We start from the raw sequence: 18,942 nt of genomic DNA, 5'->3' as shown, positions 1-18,942 counted from the left end.
CGAGCAATAGAGATAACCGCGCCCTGGAGAGGATTTTGAAACAAAACCCATTCAAAATGTGGAGGAGATTCACAAAGAGTGGACTGCAGCTGGAGTCAGTGCTTCAAAGGTCAACGCAGCCGTATACCAGGAAGTTTTAGAGCACTTCATGCCTGGTTTAAGGACCATGGTATCCCTGTTCTTAACTGGCCAGCAAACTCGCCTGACTTTAACCCCATAGATAATCTCTGGAGTATTGTGAAGAGGAAGAGGTGATGTGCCAGACCCAACAATGCAGAAGAGCTGAAGGCCTATCAGAGCAACCTGGGCTCATAACACCTGAGCATCACAGACTGACCGACTAATTTTCGGAAAAGACAACTCATTTTCTGAGATACTGAATTAGGGATTATCTTAAGTTATAGTTATAAGTTATAATCATCAAAATTAAAAGAAATAAACATTTTAAATATAATCAGTCTGTGTGTAATGAATGAATATAATATACAAGTTCCACTTTTTGAATGGAATTAGTGAAATAAATAAACTTTTTGATGATTTTCTAATTATATGACCAGCACCTGTATGTTCACATTATGAATTATGGAAATAAAAAAACACTGAAATGTCAAAAGGAATGAAATATATCTGGAAGCAGCCATTATCAACCGAAGAGAACGCAGCAGACCAACTAGAGGACACTAATGCCCAGACGGCATCTCATTGGCTGGAGCGCACCCGTTTCGATTTCAGCGAATCAGCTCGAGCGATCGCAGACAGCGTGATTAAAATTCATGAACCCAGCAGCTCATCAGCCCTTAGTGCGGTTTATGGTTATGAGCAGCAGAACTCGAAGTGTTAGATCTGACCAGTATTACTGTTAGTGTTTGACAGAAGCACTGAATGAGTGTGTGTTCAGCTCCAGCTCTGAGCTCAGTTACAGCCACTATATACACGCATAGGCATACACTCACACAGTACTACTCATAAATCATCATTACTTTGCTTTTTGCATCATGAGATTATGAGTAAATACAGAATCTGTGTTTGCGTGTCAAACCCGTCATTGATCTGAATTATTATTGTTTGCCTTCTAGCCCATAGAGAGCCCATACACACATTGAGTTGTGTTTAGTTTGATTATAGCGCCACCCAGTGGTTCAGTCCTGCCGCTCTAGTGTGTGTGCTCAGAGTGCCTCACACACACACAAGCATGTACATATCTCTGGTGTGAGTGAGTTAGTGTGTGTGTGTGACCTGTGGAGCGGCCGCTGATGTCCAGTGTGTGTGTGTGTGTGTGTGTGTGACCTGTGGAGCAGCCGCTGATGTCCAGTGTGTGTGTGTGACCTGTGGAGCGGCCGCTGATGTCCAGTGTGTGTGTGTGTGTGTGTGTGTGTGTGTGACCTGTGGAGCGGCTGCTGATGTCCAGTGTGTGCGTGTGTGTGTGTGACCTGTGGAGCGGCCGCTAATGTCCAGTGTGTGTGTGTGTGTGTGTGACCTGTGGAGTGGCTGCTGATGTCCAGTGTGTGTGTGTGTGTGTGTGTGTGTGACCTGTGGAGCGGCCGCTGATGTCCAGTGTGTGTGTGTGTGTGTGTGAGACCTGTGGAGCAGCCGCTGATGTCCAGTGTGTGTGTGTGTGTGTGTGTGTGTGTGTGTGACCTGTGGAGCGGCCGCTGATATCCACCACCCTCAGGTCAGCGCTCATCTTCAGCAGGTTGCCCAGCAGCAGGTCGGTCCGGCGGTACAGCGAGCCTGACCCAGCACCCTCTGACCTCTGACCCACTCTTGTCATGTCCGGCGGCTGCAGCGGTGGCAGCGAGGACAGCTGCGCGCGCATCTTCTCTGCCTGTGGGAGGGGTCAGAGGTCAGAGGTCAGTCAGTGAGCTCAGAGCGCAGTGGTAAAGCGAGGCTGACCTCTGACCTGACCTTAAATCTGTAGTTCTCTCCCTTCAGCTGTTTGATGGCCATCCGCTGCACCTCGATCTGCTGTCTGAGGAGAGGAGAGTCCACCACCTGGACCACACCGGAGACTCCACCCCCTGTTGAGGACACGCCCCCTGCAGCACACACACACACACACACACACACAAACACACACACACACACACACACACACACACAAACAGTGTAACGCTCACACCACTGTAGGTGTATACAGTGGGTACAGAAAGTATTCAGGCCCCATTACATTTTTCACTCTTTGTTATATTGCAGCCATTTGCTAAAATAATTTAAGTTCATTTTTTCTCATTAATGTTAACACAGCACCCCGTATTGACAGAAAAACACAGAATTTTTTGGCATTTTTGCAGATTTATTAAAAAAGAAAAACTGAAATCACTCCTAACTCCTATCCAATCCTCAGTATTCAGACCCTTTGCTGTGACACTCATATATTTAACTCAGGTGCTGTCCATTTCTTCTGAGCATCCTTGAGATGGTTCTACACCTTCATTTGAGTCCAGCTGTGTTTGATTATACTGACTGGACTTGATTAGGAAAGCCACACACCTGTCTATATACGACCTTACAGCTCACAGCGCATGTCAGATCAAAGGAGAATCATGAGGTCAAAGGAACTGCCTGAAGAGCTCAGACAGAATTGTGGCAAGGCACAGCTCTGGCCAGGTTACAAAAAATGTCTGCTGCATTTAAGGTTCCTGAGAGCACTGTGGCCTTCATAATCATTAAATGGAAGACGTTTGGGACGACCAGAACCCTTCCTAGAGCTGGCCGTCCAGCCAAACTGAGCTATCGGGTGAGAAGAGCCTTGGTGAGAGAGGTGAAGAAGAACCCAAAGATCACTGAGGCTGAGCTCCAGAGATGGAGAAAGTTGTAGAAAGTCAACCATCACTGCAGCCCTCCACCAGTCGGGGCTTTACGGCAGAGTGGCCCCATAGTAAGCCTCTTCTCAGTGCAGGACACATGACCGTTTGCTAAAAAACACCTGAAGGACTCCAAGATGGTGAGAAATAAGATTCTCTGGTCTAATGGAACTTTTTGGCCTTAATTCTAAGCGGCATGTGTGGAGAAAAATATCACCTGTCCAATACAGTCCGAACAGTGAAGCATGGTGGCGGCAGCATCATGCTGTGGGGTGTTTTTCAGCTGCAGGGACAGGACGACTGGTTGCAATCGAGGGAAAGATGAATGTGGCCAAGAACAGGGATATCCTGGACGAAAACCTTCTCCAGCGTGCTCAAGACCTCAGACTGGGCCGAAGGTTCACCTTCCAACAAGACAATGACCCAAAGCACACAGCTAAAATAACGGAGGAGTGGCTTCACAACAACTCTGTGGCTGTTCTTGATTGGCCCAGCCAGAGTCCTGACTTAAACCCAATTGAGCATCTCTGGCGAGATCTGAAAATGGCTGCCCATCAATGTTCACCATCCAACCTGACAGAACTGGAGAGGATCTGCAGGAGGAATGGCAGAGGATCCCCAAATCCAGCTGTGAAAAACTTGTTCCATCTTTCCCAAAAAGACTCATGGCTGTATTAGATCAAAAGGGTGCTTCTACTAAACACTGAGCAAAGGGTTTGTATACTTAGGACCATGCTATATTTCATTCAGTTTTTCTTTTTTAGGGGTGTAACCCCGGCATCCTGGCCAGATTTGCCCACTGGCCCCTGTCCATCATGGCCTCCTAATAATCCCCCTCTCCTGATTGGCTTCATCACTCGGTCTCCTCTCCACCAATCAGCTGGTGTGTGGTGAGCGCTCTGGCGCAATATGGCTGCCGTCGCATCATCCCAGAGGTTATTTAGGAGATTCCCCCTTCTATGCAAAGCGCTTTGAGTGGCTAGAAAAGCGCTATATAAATGTAATGAATTATTTTTTATTTATATTATATAATAAATCTGCAAAAATGTCAACAATGCTGTCTTTCTGTCAATATGGGGTGCTGCGTGTACATTAATGAGAAAAAAATAAACATAAACGATTTTAGCAAATAGCTGCAATATAACACGGCCAGCAGCCGTATCACCCTGCAGCCCAAGACTGGTTTCCCACTGAAGCTAAGCAGGGCTGAGCCTGGTCAGTACCTGGATGGGAGACCAACTGGGAAAACCAGGAGCTGCTGGTAGAGGTGTTAGTGAGGCCAGCAGGGGGTGCTCACCCTGTGGTCTGTGTGGGGCCTAACACCCCAGTATAGTGATGGTGTTAGTGAGGCCAGCAGGGGGTGCTCACCCTGTGGTCTGTGTGGGTCCTAACGCCCCAGTATAGTGATGGTGTTAGTGAGGCCAGCAGGGGGCGCTCACCCTGTGGTCTGTGTGGGTCCTAATGCCCCAGTATAGTGATGGTGTTAGTGAGGCCAGCAGGGGGCGCTCACCCTGTGGTCTGTGTGGGTCCTAATGCCCCAGTATAGTGATGGTGTTAGTGAGGCCAGCAGGGGGTGCTCACCCTGTGGTCTGTGTGGGGCCTAACACCCCAGTATAGTGATGGTGTTAGTGAGGCCAGCAGGGGGTGCTCACCCTGTGGTCTGTGTGGGTCCTAACGCCCCAGTATAGTGATGGTGTTAGTGAGGCCAGCAGGGGGCGCTCACCCTGTGGTCTGTGTGGGGCCTAACACCCCAGTATAGTGATGGTGTTAGTGAGGCCAGCAGGGGGTGCTCACCCTGTGGTCTGTGTGGGTCCTAACGCCCAAGTATAGTGATGGTGTTAGTGAGGCCAGCAGGGGGTGCTCACCCTGTGGTCTGTGTGGGTCCTAACGCCCCAGTATAGTGATGGTGTTAGTGAGGCCAGCAGGGGGTGCTCACCCTGTGGTCTGTGTGGGTCCTAACGCCCCAGTATAGTGATGGTGTTAGTGAGGTCAGCAGGTCACCCTGTGGTCTGTGTGGGTCCTAACGCCCCAGTATAGTGATGGTGTTAGTGAGGCCAGCAGGGGGAGCTCACCCTGTGGTCTGTGTGGGGCCTAACGCCCCAGTATAGTGATGGTGTTAGTGAGGCCAGCAGGGGGTGCTCACCCTGTGGTCTGTGTGGGTCCTAACGCCCCAGTATAGTGATGGTGTTAGTGAGGCCAGCAGGGGGTGCTCACCCTGGGGTCTGTGTGGGTCCTAACGCCCCAGTATAGTGATGGTGTTAGTGAGGCCAGCAGGGGGTGCTAACCCTGTGGTCTGTGTGGGGCCTAACACCCCAGTATAGTGATGCGGACACTATACTGTCAATGAGCACCGTCCTTCGGATGAGACGTTAAACCGAGGTCCTGACTCTCTGTGGTCGTTAAAAATCCCAGGATGTCCTTCGATAAAAGAGTAGGGGTGTAACCCAGGCATCCTGGCCAAATTTGCCCATTGGCCCCTGTCCATCATGGCCTCCTAACTATCCCCATATCCTGATTGGCTTAATCACTCTGTCTCCTCTCCACCAATCAGCTGGTGTGCGGTGAGCGTTCTGGCGCAATATGGCTGCCGTCGCATCATCCAGGTGGGTGCTGCACATTGGTGGTGGTTGAGGAGATTCCCCCCTTCTATATGCAAAGCGCTTTGGGTGTCTAGAAAAGCGCTATATAAATCTAATGAATTATTATTATTATTATTAACAGAGTGAAAAATGTAAGGGGGGTCTGAATACTTTCAGTACCCACTGTATGTATAGATGAGATCTCTGTGTGTGTGTGTGTGTGTGTGTGTGTGTGTGTGTGTGTGTGTGTGTGTGTGTACCTGCGGTGGTTCCCGTGACAATTGAGGCGATGCCAGACGCCGCCGGCCCACGGAACCCTTCCGTAGCCCGTGATTGGCTGTTGATCCTCTTTAGCTCCGCCTTCTCTGCCTCCAGCTGGTCAATGTCTGCCTGTAAGGCGTCCATGGTCTCCTCAAACTCTCTGCGCGCGCACACACACACACACACACACACACACACACACACACACACACACACACACACACACAGGTTTAGAGCTCTACACACAGCTCCAGATGCTGAGATGATGTGTCAGGAAGCCTCACTTCTCCTTCTTCCTCAGCAGGCCGAGAGCTTCATCTAGTTTTGTCTGGATCTTCTCCACTCGCTCATCTGCGTCTCTAGTGGACGTGTCCAGCTTCTTCTCCAGCAGACTCAGACGCACACTCGCCTCGCTCAGCTCCTCGCCCTGACACACACACACACACACACACACACACACACACACACACACACACTTTATATTACAATATTATACATTATTGTTGTGATGATGTTATTGCCGCGGTGTTATTGTTTCTGATTCCTTACCTTGATCTTGAGGGATTTCTTCAGCTCTTTGATGACAGTCTCTCGATCCTCCAGTTTATTCCCCAAACCCTCGGCGTCGGTCATCTCAGCTCTCACAGCCGCCGCACGCAACTCTACTGGAGGACACTGGACACACACACACAGCAGATAAGAACAGTGAGTGTGTGTGTGTGTGTGTGTGAGAGAGAGAGAGAGAGAGAGAGAGAGAGAGAGAGAGAGAGAGAGAGAGAGAGAGAGAGAGAGAGAGAGAGAGAGAGAGAGCGAGAGAGAGAGCGAGAGAGAGAGCGAGAGAGAGAGTGTGTGTGAGTGTGTGCGCGTACCGGGCGCTGAGGTCTTTCAGTATCGTACTCCCCCTCCTGCATGGCGGTGGCCATCTTGTTCATGGTGGCGATGACGTCGCTGCAGGACTGCCGCAAACACTCGTACGGGTTGAGTCCGTGAGAGCCATACACCTGTGATCACACACACACGCACAACACACAACACACAGTCACTAACCGCAACACAGAGCCAGTGCACCAACATAGTCACATGCTTACCGGGAGCCAGAGCACCTGACATCAAAGCTAATTTAAGTGCTGGCTAAAGCTAATTGTAAATTCTCTAAGATTATTTACGTTGGCACTAATGATGTTCGACTTCGCCAGTCGGAGATCACCAAAATTAACATTAAAGAGGTGTGTAAACTCGCAAGTAGGATTTCAACTGCAGTCTTTTGCTCTGGCCCCCTCCCTGCTAAAAGGAGTGATGAGATAGTTGACAGATTATCATCACTCAATGGCTGGTTGTCTAAATGGTGTCCAAAAAATAACATAGAACCCATGAACCCATAGACAATTGGAAAAGTTTTTGGGGCAGACCTGACCTGTTAAAAAAAAAGAGATGGTATTCATCCCTCCTGGGCTGGTGCTGCTCTTCTCTCTAGTAATTTGGCACATAGTCTTAGAGCTAAACCTTGACTCACTGGGGCCCAGGTCAGGAAGCAGACAAACTGGCTAAACCAACCTCAAGTTCAGTATGGAGTACCGCAAGGCTCAGTGTTAGGACCGCTGCTTTTCACCCTGTATATGATACCACTGGGAGATATCATTAGGAAGCATGGCGTTAGTTTTCATTGTTATGCTGACGATACTCAGCTCTATATTTCCTCATGCCCGGACGAAACACTTAATAAACAAACTACAGCTGGTCCGAAACGCAGCAGCTCGAGTTCTTACTAGAACCAGGAAGTATGATCATATTAGTCCAGTTCTGTCAAAGCTGATGTGTGAGCTGATGTGTGTGTTGTGAAGAGTGTGTACCTGCTCCACGGCGTTAAACGTGATGTCCTCCATTTTGAGTGCGTTTAGACCCTCAGGCTCCGGCAGCGGCGCAATCATCTGAGCTCCAGCAGCAGCCACTTCCTGCAGCACGGCCACCACACGGCTCAGCTGCTTCCTGCAGTCCGCCAGTGCCTCACACACCTGCAGCACACAGCAGAGAGTGTGTGAGAGTGTGTGTGTGCGAGCGAGCGTGTGTGTGTGTGTGTGTGTGAGAGAGAGTGTGTGAAAGAGTGAGTGTGTGTGTGTGTGTGTGTCTGTGTGTGTGTGTACCTGAGGAGGGAAGGTGAGTGCGGCCGGTATTCCCGGAGCTTCAGTTCCAGGCATCCTCCGGCGGATCTTCTTGCAGAACTGCCGAATGTCCCCGCAGGAAGTGTCCAGGTCCTTCAGGAGCACGGAAAGCTCCGCCCCTTCCTGTCCCGCCTGCAGGAAGGCCCGCAGACGGCCGACCTCTGACCCCATGCAGTCGAGAGCACTCTGGGTGAACTACAAGTCACAATATTTGAAAAACGAAAAAAAAAATGTATGTCATGGGGTCCAGTGGAATCGTTGAGTCATGGCATCTGAGGAGAAAGCCCAATCTCTGCTCTGACTCCTTGTGTAGCTGTTCTCTGAGGTGTGAGTGAGTGAGTGAGTGAGTGTGTGTGTGTGTGTGTGTGTGCGTGAGACTGTGTGTGTGTGTGTGTGTGTGCGTGAGACTGTGTGTGTGTGTGTGTGTGTGTGTGCGTGAGACTGTGTGTGTGTGTGTGTGTGTGTGTGTCGTACCTTGATGTGGTCAGCCAGCTGTATGGTGCAGTCCTCAGGCTGATCGGACAGGTGAACGCTGTACAGTTGCTGCAAGAATAACACATTCATCACTGAGCGTAGAACACACACACACACACAACACACACTCACTCATACACGTCCATATTAACAACAGGAGACTATCACTTAACACTGACCAAGAGGGGACCTGTGTTTCTAGTCATTTTGAAGAAAAAAAAAATGGCATACAACATTTTCTTTTAAGGTCCTTTTTCATAATATAACTTTAAATAAGCATTTTTTTTTTTTTAAACATGCCAAGAGGGGACCTGACGGTACCCTTCATACAGGCATCATGATTTACTATACAACAAGGCCACCAGGGTCAGTGTGTGTAACATAAGCACTCTTCAATAATGACCTGCAATTAATACATTAGAGAGCTATTTCTGCACCAAGGTCTCCTTTTAGAGAGGTACACACACACACCTGGTAGTATTTGATGGCTTTGGTGAGCGGCTCCACCTGCACCGTCTCATCCAGCTGGTCTTTATGCAGCAGGTCGATCAGGAAGTCCAGTGAACGCTCGTGGACGCTCATCTCCGAGTAAAGCGAACCCATGCGCTTATACACACTCACCTCACACTGACTGAGCGCGCTGAGGAGAGAGAGAGCAGTCAGAGCGCGCGCGCGCACACACACACACACACACACACACACACACACACACACACCACACACACACACACACACACACACACACACACACACACACACGTTATGTTTTGTGAATTCTGTGGACTTTCCTGCAAAGTGTACCTGCATTATTATGCAATTATCATTATTTTAGATGAAAATGGTCTCAGAATGACAATATTATCATTTATCACAATAATTTCTGGGCCAATATATCGTCCAGCAAAATTTGTTATTGTGACAGGCCTAGGTGTAAAGGATTTTACACTATGCAAACTGTACATTCCATCCCCCTACACTGGCCCTACCCATCACACACACACACACACACACACACACACACACGTACAGCTGGTATTTGTGCAGCGTGGCCTGCAGAAGGGTCAGAGAGTACACCAAGCCGGATGCGAAGCTCAGCTGTTCTCCGGCGGCTCCGCGAAGGCCTGACCGCTCCACTGCACCCCCAGTCAGATCAAACTTCTCCTGAGCCTGCGAGCTGACCAGCTCCGCCTGCAACACACAGCTCACAGTAAGAACACAGAGCAGAGATCTGGCTCTCCTTATCAGGGTCCTTATCAACTCCTCAGCTCTCCCCAACTCCTCTTCTCCCCAACTCCTCATCTCCCCCAGCTCCTCAGCTCCCCAACTCCTCTTCTCCCCAACTCCTCATCTCCCCCAGCTCCTCTTCTCCCCCAGCTCCTCAGCTCCCCAACTCCCCAGCTCCTCAGCTCCCCAACTCCTCATCTCCCCCAGCTCCTCAGCTCTCCAACTCCTCTTCTCCCCCAACTCCTCATCTCCCCCAACTCCTCATCTCCCCCAACTCCTCATCTCCCCCAACTCCTCATCTCCCCCAGCTCCTCAGCTCCCCAACTCCTCTTCTCCCCCAACTCCTCTTCTCCCCCAACTCCTCTTCTCCCCCAACTCCTCATCTCCCCCAACTCCTCATCTCCCCCAACTCCTCATCTCCCCCAACTCCTCTTCTCCGCCAACTCCTCTTCTCCGCCAACTCCTCTTCTCCGCCAACTCCTCTTCTCCCCCAACTCCTCTTCGCCCCAACTCCTCTTCTCCCCAACTCCCCATCCCCCCCAACTCCCCATCATCCCAACTCCCCATCCCCCCAACTCCCCATCCCCCCAACTCCCCTTCTCCCCTTCTCCCCAACTCCCCTTCTCCCCAACTCCCCTTCTCCCCAGCTCCCCTTCTCCCCAGCTCCCCTTCTCCCCAGCTCCCCATTTCCCCAGCTCCCCATCCCCCCTTCTCCCCAACTCCCCTTCTCCCCAGCTCCCCTTCTCCCCAGCTCCCCATTTCCCCATCCCCCCTTCTCCCCATCCCCCCTTCTCCCCAACTCCTCTTCACCCCAACTCCTCTTCTCCCCAACTCCTCTTCTCCCCAACTCCCCTTCTCCCCAACTCCCCTTCTGCCCAACTCCCCTTCTGCCCAACTCCCCTTCTGCCCAACTCCCCTTCTCCCCAACTCCCCTTCTGCCCAACTCCCCTTCTGCCCAACTCCCCTTCTGCCCAACTCCCCTTCTCCCCAGCTCCCCTTCTCCCCAGCTCCCCATCCCCCCAGCTCCCCATTTCCCCATCCCCCCTTCTCCCCAACTCCCCTTCTCCCCAACTCCCCTTCTCCCCAACTCCCCATTTCCCCAGCTCCCCATCCCCCCTTCTCCCCATCCCCCCTTCTCCCCAACTCCTCTTCTCCCCAACTCCTCTTCTCCCCAACTCCCCTTCTCCCCAACTCCCCTTCTCCCCAACTCCCCTTCTCCCCATCCCCCCAGCTCCCCATCTCCCCATCCCCCCTTCTCCCCAACTCCTCTTCTCCCCAACTCCTCTTCTCCCCAACTCCTCTTCTCCCCAACTCCTCTTCTCCCCAAATCCCCATCTCCTCATCTCCCCATCCCCCCATCTCCCCAACTCCTCTTCTCCCCAACTCTTCTTCTCCCCAACTCTTCTTCTCCCCAACTCCCCAACTCCTCAACTCCCCAACTCCTCAACTTCCTCAACTCCTCATCTCCCCATCTCCAGAAGGCGATCCGTTACCTTGCAGATGAGTCTAGGAATCAGCAGGAGCACCAGGATGCAGTCGTGATCCCCGCCGTGTCTCAGGAACGACTCTGGCATGAAGGACGTCAGCAGAGACACCTGACGGTTGGCTTGATTCACCTCCATCTTACGCAGCTCCATCTCGATGGCCTACACACACACACACACCTGTAGCACCCAGTCGCAGCGCAGTTAGCAGAAAAGCAAGCTAGCTAGCGATACCTTAGCATAAGCTTTGGTCTCGGCGAACTTGATCTTGAAGTCGAAGAGTTCAGCCGCCGGCTGCTGTGTCTGCTCGGCTGTGCTGCTCTGCTGACTGGTCAGCTCCCGGTTCACTTCCTGCTCTCACACACAGGAGAAAACATCAGAGCGGTTTGTGAAGGTATGAGCTCAAACTCCAGATTAATGTTTGTCTCCTAACAGAGAGCAGCGATTCTGAACTGAACAAGTCGTCAATAATTCTCTCTCCTTCCTGAACATAATCAGGGTTGTAGTTAATCTGAATAATGCCCGTCTCTGGTCCTCATTGGCTGAGCAACATCTCTTAGCCCTGCCCTCACACACTGTAGTCAGTTCGCATAATGTCAGCCTCTGGTCCTGATTGGCTGAACAGCTGAGATTCACATATGATAATGAGCGTTTGCTTTCTGACCAATCACAGTAGAGCAGCTCTCAGAGAGGCGGGACTTAGAGAGGCTGAGGCATTTCAGAGAATTAAAGTGTGTTTGACCGCTGATGCCTGTGCACCTGTCGGTCGAGCAGCTGTGACCTGCAGGTGTGTGTGGTGACCTCTGACCTGCAGGTGTGTGGTGAGCTCTCTGTATTTGCTGATGGTCTGCTGATAGTCGGCCACTGTCTCCTGCGCTGCCTCCACTCTTTTCTGCGCCTCCCGCACTCGAGCTCCAGCCAGATCTAGTTGCTCACGCAGCTCCAGCTCCGTCTCACGGGCGTTCTCCTGCAGCTCATCGTTCATCTCGTTAATCGCTTCCTGAGGACGCACAGGCAGGATTCAGGTAGGTGTGTGTGTGTGTGTGTGTTCTTGTACAGACAGTCTATTATCGTTAACTAATGCTCACCAGGTCACTGACGGTCTCTCGCAGCTCCCGCACCTTCTCCTCCAGGTCTAAGTTCCTCTCCGTCAGAGTCTCCACCATCTCCTCGGCTCCCAGAGCGGCATCCACCTGAACACACACACACACACATACACACTCTCTGAGCCAGTTCTCCTGCTGCGGAAGGGTCGATGCGATGGCTCAGCATTCGTATGACCCTGACCTGCTCCTTCAGCTCGTCGATGGTGTCCTCAGCCTCCTTCATCTCCTCCTGCAGCTTCTCCTTCTGCGCCCTCAGCGTCTCCAGCTCAGAGTTCTTCTTCTCCATCTGCTTCTGAAGCTTCACGTGCTCCTGCTTCTCTGAGGACGAAAGGTCCCTCATCCTGACCAAAGCCTCCTTCAGCCGGCCGTTCTGCTCCTCCAGCTGCTTGAGCTGGTAGCTGGAGGCGGCTCCATCAGACCCTGGAACCAGAGGGACAGGCCGCTCTCAGGTGTGTATGTGAGAAATAAGGACACAAATGTGTACAGCTCCGGAAAAAATGAAGATACCGCTTAACATTGGTAAAAATGCAGAATGCTTCCTGTGATGGGTAGGATTAGGGGTAGGGGCAGTGTGTGTGTGTGTGTGTGTGTGTGTGTGTGTGTGTGCTCGTACCCTTCTCCTCGATCTCGTGCTTGAGGATCTCCAGGTCCATGGTCAGCTCCTCCACCTTCTCCTTCAGGCTCTCCACCTCCTGCTGCATGGACTCCGCCCGCTCCTCCGCCATCTCCTTGTCCAGTGTGGCCATCTCGATGGCGTCTGCTGTGTCGGCCATCTCCTCCATGTAGCGGTCCTTGGCCTCCAGAGCCTCGCGCGCCTCCTGCGCAACGCAACACCATTACTCCAGATTACTCACGCTGCAGAGATATTATTATAATAATAATAATAATAATAATAATAACAAACACTACATTCTCTAATCATTATGTCTAATGAATATATCACTTCTGTAGTGCACTGAAGAAAATATGACTTATTTGATTTTACAGCAGCAAAATATCAATATGGTTTCTCCCCTATGGTTGTGTGTGTGTGTGTGTGTGTGTGTGTGTGTGTGTGTGTGTGTGTGTGTGTGTGTGTGTGTGTGTGTGTGCACGCGAGCTCCACCTTCTTGGCCTCCTTCAGTTGTCTCTGCAGCTCATTCTGCTGCTCCTGCATCTTGCTCCTCCACTCCTGCAGCTGCTCCAGCTGGATCTTGTACTTCTCCATCTCCTTGAGCTTGGCTTTATCCTCCGAGCGCTTCATCCGCAGCGTCTCCAGCTTCTCCTCCAGGTCCTTCACCTGAGTGCGCAGAGATTCCTCCTCCTAAGGAGCAAACAGCATTATGGCTGTTCGTTTCATCCAAACTGATGTGACATAATGCAGAGGTCAAAGGTCACCTTGCTGGGGGTGGCGGGAGGAGGGCCGCTGGGGGTGGGGCTGGGCTGCGGAACGACTGGAGCTCCCAATGCCATCTGGGAAGAGGATTCGTTCTCCACTAACACCGACTCGGAAAGTGAAGAGCCGCCTACAGAGGGCCGGCCAGCCTGAGGACACACACACACACACCGTGACTTTAAGCAGTGGACAATGTTTCACATGCAGTAGAAGTGCAGCCCGTGACCTCTGACCCCAGCAGCAGTGCTCACCAGACTGCGGACAGTCACCGGCCCTCCAACACACACACACATACACACACTCCGTGACGCTCCGTGACCTGAGTGGATTATTCCTGAGTGAGATTACTTTTTCAAGTAACTAGTAAAGAAACGCATCACGAGTAACTTGAGTTACTTAATCAGATTACTTTTTCAAGTAACTAGTAAAGAAACGCATCGCAAGTAGCTTGAGTTACGTAATCAGATTACTTTTTCAAGTAACTAGTAAAGAAACGCATCGCAAGTAGCTTGAGTTACGTAATCAGATTACTTTTTCAAGTAACTAGTAAAGAAACGCATCGCAAGTAGCTTGAGTTACGTAATCAGATTACTTTTTCAAGTAACTCGCAAAGAAACGCATCGCAAGTAGCTTGAGTTACGTAATCAGATTACTTTTTCAAGTAACTAGTAAAGTAACGCATCGCGAGTAGCTTGAGTTACGTAATCAGATTACTTTTTCAAGTAACTAGTAAAGTAACGCATCGCAAGTAGCTTGAGTTACGTAATCAGATTACTTTTTCAAGTAACTAGTAAAGTAACGCATCGCGAGTAGCTTGAGTTACGTAATCAGATTACTTTTTCAAGTAACTCGTAAAGTAACGCATCGCAAGTAACTTGAGTTACGTAATCAGATTACTTTTTCAAGTAACTCGTAAAGTAACGCATCGCAAGTAACTTGAGTTACGTAATCAGATTACTTTTTCAAGTAACTAGTAAAGAAACGCATCGCAAGTAGCTTGAGTTATGTAATCAGATTACTTTTTCAAGTAACTCGTAAAGTAACGCATCGCAAGTAACTTGAGTTACGTAATCAGATTACTTTTTCAAGTAACTAGTAAAGTAACGCATCGCGAGTAGCTTGAGTTACGTAATCAGATTACTTTTTCAAGTAACTCGTAAAGTAACGCATCGCAAGTAACTTGAGTTACGTAATCAGATTACTTTTTCAAGTAACTCGTAAAGTAACGCATCGCAAGTAACTTGAGTTACGTAATCAGATTACTTTTTCAAGTAACTAGTAAAGAAACGCATCGCAAGTAGCTTGAGTTATGTAATCAGATTACTTTTTCAAGTAACTCGTAAAGTAACGCATCGCAAGTAACTTGAGTTACGTAATCAGATTACTTTTTCAAGTAACTAGTAAAGAAACGCATCGCGAGTAGCTTGAGTTACGTAATCAGATTACTTTTTCAAGTAACTCGTAAAGAAACGCATAAATTACAATTTATAACAAAATAGATTACTTTTTTAGAAAAGTAATGCAAGTCACTTTTTCCACGCGTTTGACTGACAGCTCTCCTGCCCCTGTTGAGGAACGGCGTGCAGTGCAGAGGCGTTGTGTGTGAACGTTACTGTAGTTCTAGAGCGTTTATTCATCTCACTTGTGCAATAAAGACTCTGTACTCCTCAAAATGAATAAAATCAGTCAAAAGCAAAATCAGAATACAATACAAACCTCCAAAAATTAAATGCTAAATAAAACTAATATTTGAATGCATTTAATCCCACTTTATTGACCAATATCTTGCTGCTGACCTCTAATGATTCAGTTAAACCATGAGCAGAAATGACTAGATTGTTTGTTTTTATTGTTGAAAGCTTTTTCTCCTGCATCCTATTCTTCCGTTATCCAGAATGGCAGCGTCGCCCTCTAATGTTCAGGCGTGAATTTGCATTTCACCCAGGTGAGAAAAACGAACGCAAAAATTATGTAACTCAGTTACTTTTTTAGGAAGTAACACAATATTGTAATGCATTACTTTTCAAAGTAACTTTCCCCAACACTGGTTCTGAAGCAGTGACTTGAAGTGCTTATCGAAACACACACACACACACATTTGTGCCCTCACAAGTATAGTGAAACACACACACACACACACACACACACACACTGAGGGCCGGTGCTTGTGATCTGGACGTACCGTAATGAGAGAGGGCAGAGAGCTGGAGCTGGACAAACGGCCCGGTGTGATCCACTGTCACACACAATAACAACAGCTGCCATTATCTCACACTCACACTCACACTCACACTCACACAGTCAGTGCATCTCTAGTTGGATTCATCAACACACACACACAGACACACACACACACACACACACACTCTCTCGTGTCATTAATGTGAGGAGAACATCATATAAACACACAGAAACTCATCAGAATAACAGTTGGCAGGGTTCGTACACCTTTTCAAAGGTAAAATTCAAGCACTTTTCAAGCACTTTCAAGGTCAATTTTAAAGATTTTTCCAGCACCTAACACCGCTGTAAATTACATACCAATACATTGTCAAAATTATTATTTAGTGTTATCACATTAAAAAGAAAATAATGCTATAAACAGCCAAAATTGTGTTTCGTAAAGCAGAAGGATCAGATATTTAACCAAATCACAAGTTGTATTTATTTTAAATGTATCACTGTCTAAGTAGACTGTGCTTACTATCTAACCTGCCTTTGGGGTAACTGTAAAAACAATTACCCTAAACAAAATCACTCGACGGGTTCACTTCACTTTCAATTCATTTATTGAAGATTTTTAAAAATGCAAACATTCGTCTTTGAGGTAGACAGTCAATCAGTTTCGGCTCATTGACCTTTTCTAATTTTAATTAATTTCTTTTTTTTGTGTGTATGTCTATTAAAAGTCTAGGTAATCAAATATTTCTTCTGAAGAGATGATAAATAAATATCTTATATGATAAAGCTTAAGCTTTTTTTTTTCATAAACATTGATCAATTACCATTACAATTATCTCACAAATATGCTTAGCCTACAGTGCGTGTTCTACAATGGGATAAGTGTGTTGCAGTAGCTTACATAGAGCACAAGAAAGCTTGACTTCAAATGGTAAAAAAAAAAACAGAGAAAACAGAAATAAAATAAGAACAAATAAGCAAAAACAATCGCACAAATAAATCAGGTGGGCCTAGGTCTAACTGTATTCAGGTGAGAAACTGAATTAAAAAAATAAACAAGTTATCAAATTTAAAATAACATTGGATTTTCATTGTAAAAATTAAATATGAATCTGTTAAAGTTACACAAGTTAATCAGTAAAGAGCAGCAAGTGATCTTTTGTCTTTTTGTAGTTTGAATAACTGCTGCCCCTTTAAGACCTGACGCGAGTGTGGAAACACTGTTCCTGTTGCTCATTCTTCCTGAACTGTTTAAGACTGTATTTACGTTAATACAGATGAACAGTGTAACATTTTTGTGTGTATTTGATCATTAATAAGCTGGGAAAAGGAGCTTTTTTTTTTTTTTTTTTTACTTGTATGTGAGAGGTCGGCTTTTAACGGTATGTGCGCACTTCAGATATGAGCGCGAAATCTGCGGGAATTTGTAGAATTATGTCTAATCCTGTGCGAAATTCAGACCGATCACACACTAACGCCGCATTCACACGGGGCGTAGGCGTTAACGCTTGACGGAGGGCGTGGCTGAAGCTGGGTGCTGACGCGATCGTCATAGTGACAACAGCCAATCACATTAACTTGCCGCTTGGACCAAAACAACACAAAAAAACGCCTCTTTTGGTTGTACGTGCGAGTGCGATTGCCCGTGTAGTTGTTGTCAGCGCACTGCACAGGTGCACGAAGCTGTTAAGTACATTAAATCCTGAAAAAGCGCCGACAGCGGGAAGAATATCACGTAGTGGTCCAGGAGCTGCGTCTGGATTTTTAACGGTCTATGGTCTGGATGGTTCACGGAGCAGTAATGAACGCAATTGGCTAGCGTCTGCTGTAGGATATTTGCATACGGCGATCTGATTGGATGACGCCTGCGCTGGCGCTTGAAAAGTTGAGAATTCTTCAACTTCTGCCGCTTGCGTAACACCGCATTCACACGGGGCGTTAACGCTTCCCATTTACTTTGAATGGGTGACATCATCCGTTGCCGAACTGAATTGTGGGTTCCGTCGCGGCGCTTCACTCGCGTTGCAAGCATAGATAGTAAAAGAAATGGACCGAGCGATCCCATTGCCTTCTACGGCGTTAAGTGATGTCAGTATAGGAGCACTCACTTCCTGATGGCTGAGCGAACTGCGCCGGCTCAGACTGAGCTTGAGGACGCAGATGTGACGTGAGCCTCCTGTCTGACAGCTGTAGGTCTTCTAGTAGTTGTGGAAAGTGAAAGCTGAATCACGTTGCTTAAATATTTTCTCCCGTTGCTTTTGGCTCACTATGGGCTTCTCCTCATTCTTCTCCCTTTATCAGACTAGTCTCCAGGACATGTCTCCACGTCCCCCCGACTGTCTCATAGACAGTAAAGATTGCCTCTGAGCGTCTCCTCAGGTCTATACGGTAATTTCTCAACTGTGCGACAGAGTCGCGTTGGTTATGACGCAATCGTTAGCCTATTTTTACAAAAACAGCTTCTGCGGGGCGATAGTGTAAGATACAAGGTAACGGAGCCTTTTATGCATTGTCGTGTTTCTTTAGAAATAAACAATGGACAAATGGAGTCTTTAAACGTCTCAGATGTAAAGTTATTCACTGTCAAAGTGACTCAAAAATGAATGGGAGTCAATGGGATGCTAACAGCAGGTGATGGCTTGGTTAGCAATGGCCGCCCCTAGGGGTGGAACGCTTTCCGAGCGCTAGATTACCCCCTTGGTTGCAAGCGGCAGAAGTTGAAGAATTCTCAACTTTAAGCGCCAGCGCAGGCGTCATCCAATCAGATCGCCATATGCAAATATCCTACAGCAGACGCTAGCCAATTGCGTTCATTACTGCTCCGTGAACCATCCAGACCATAGACCGTTAAAAATCCAGACGCAGCTCCTGGACCACTACGTGATATTCTTCCCGCTGTCGGCGCTTTTTCAGGATTTAATGTACTTAACAGCTTCGTGCACCTGTGCAGTGCGCTGACAACAACTACACGGGCAATCGCACTCGCACGTACAACCAAAAGAGGCGTTTTTTTGTGTTGTTTTGGTCCAAGCGGCAAGTTAATGTGATTGGCTGTTGTCACTATGACGATCGCGTCAGCACCCAGCTTCAGCCACGCCCTCCGTCAAGCGTTAACGCCTACGCCCCGTGTGAATGCAGCGTAACACACTGTCATAATTCCTAGCTAGCAGTTAATAGCGCAAGTTAGACAAATAGGCGCTAATGTGTTATGTTTGGCTACAGTAAAGTTGAGTAAACTACTTTAGTTAGCTTACTTGAAAGTCTATGACTTAGCCTACCTTTCATGTGACTCGAA

At 48.4% G+C, this 18,942-nt stretch overlaps 1 protein-coding gene across 6 annotated transcripts in view; it reads right to left on the bottom strand.

Annotated features, from left to right (window-relative positions):
- The window catches only part of dctn1a (dynactin 1a), a 36,051-nt gene that overhangs the window by 1,911 nt on the left and 15,198 nt on the right, over positions 1-18,942 (bottom strand). For 4 of the 6 annotated variants that reach the window (XM_067447669.1, XM_067447667.1, XM_067447671.1 and 1 more), the window contains 20 exons: positions 15,649-15,702; positions 13,469-13,615; positions 13,197-13,394; positions 12,705-12,909; positions 12,273-12,511; positions 12,074-12,178; positions 11,794-11,985; positions 11,220-11,336; positions 10,995-11,147; positions 9,305-9,465; positions 8,749-8,917; positions 8,278-8,346; positions 7,786-7,998; positions 7,495-7,656; positions 6,514-6,645; positions 6,194-6,319; positions 5,929-6,071; positions 5,644-5,804; positions 1,906-2,036; positions 1,639-1,825 (listed from right to left, as the gene is read on the bottom strand). In XM_067447669.1, coding sequence (XP_067303770.1) covers positions 1,639-1,825; positions 1,906-2,036; positions 5,644-5,804; positions 5,929-6,071; positions 6,194-6,319; positions 6,514-6,645; positions 7,495-7,656; positions 7,786-7,998; positions 8,278-8,346; positions 8,749-8,917; positions 9,305-9,465; positions 10,995-11,147; positions 11,220-11,336; positions 11,794-11,985; positions 12,074-12,178; positions 12,273-12,511; positions 12,705-12,909; positions 13,197-13,394; positions 13,469-13,615; positions 15,649-15,702 — 3,064 coding nt within the window. The remainder of the gene's footprint in view (positions 1-1,638; positions 1,826-1,905; positions 2,037-5,643; positions 5,805-5,928; positions 6,072-6,193; positions 6,320-6,513; positions 6,646-7,494; positions 7,657-7,785; positions 7,999-8,277; positions 8,347-8,748; positions 8,918-9,304; positions 9,466-10,994; positions 11,148-11,219; positions 11,337-11,793; positions 11,986-12,073; positions 12,179-12,272; positions 12,512-12,704; positions 12,910-13,196; positions 13,395-13,468; positions 13,616-15,648; positions 15,703-18,942) is intronic. The other 2 variants (XM_067447668.1, XM_067447670.1) reach the window with 1 other exon arrangement.

Source organism: Pseudorasbora parva, chromosome 1 (assembly GCF_024679245.1).
Source record: "Pseudorasbora parva isolate DD20220531a chromosome 1, ASM2467924v1, whole genome shotgun sequence".
Taxonomy (NCBI): Eukaryota; Metazoa; Chordata; class Actinopteri; order Cypriniformes; family Gobionidae; genus Pseudorasbora; species Pseudorasbora parva.
The sequence above is the reverse complement of the archived record's forward strand: the minus strand, read 5'-3'. Positions and strand labels throughout refer to the sequence as shown.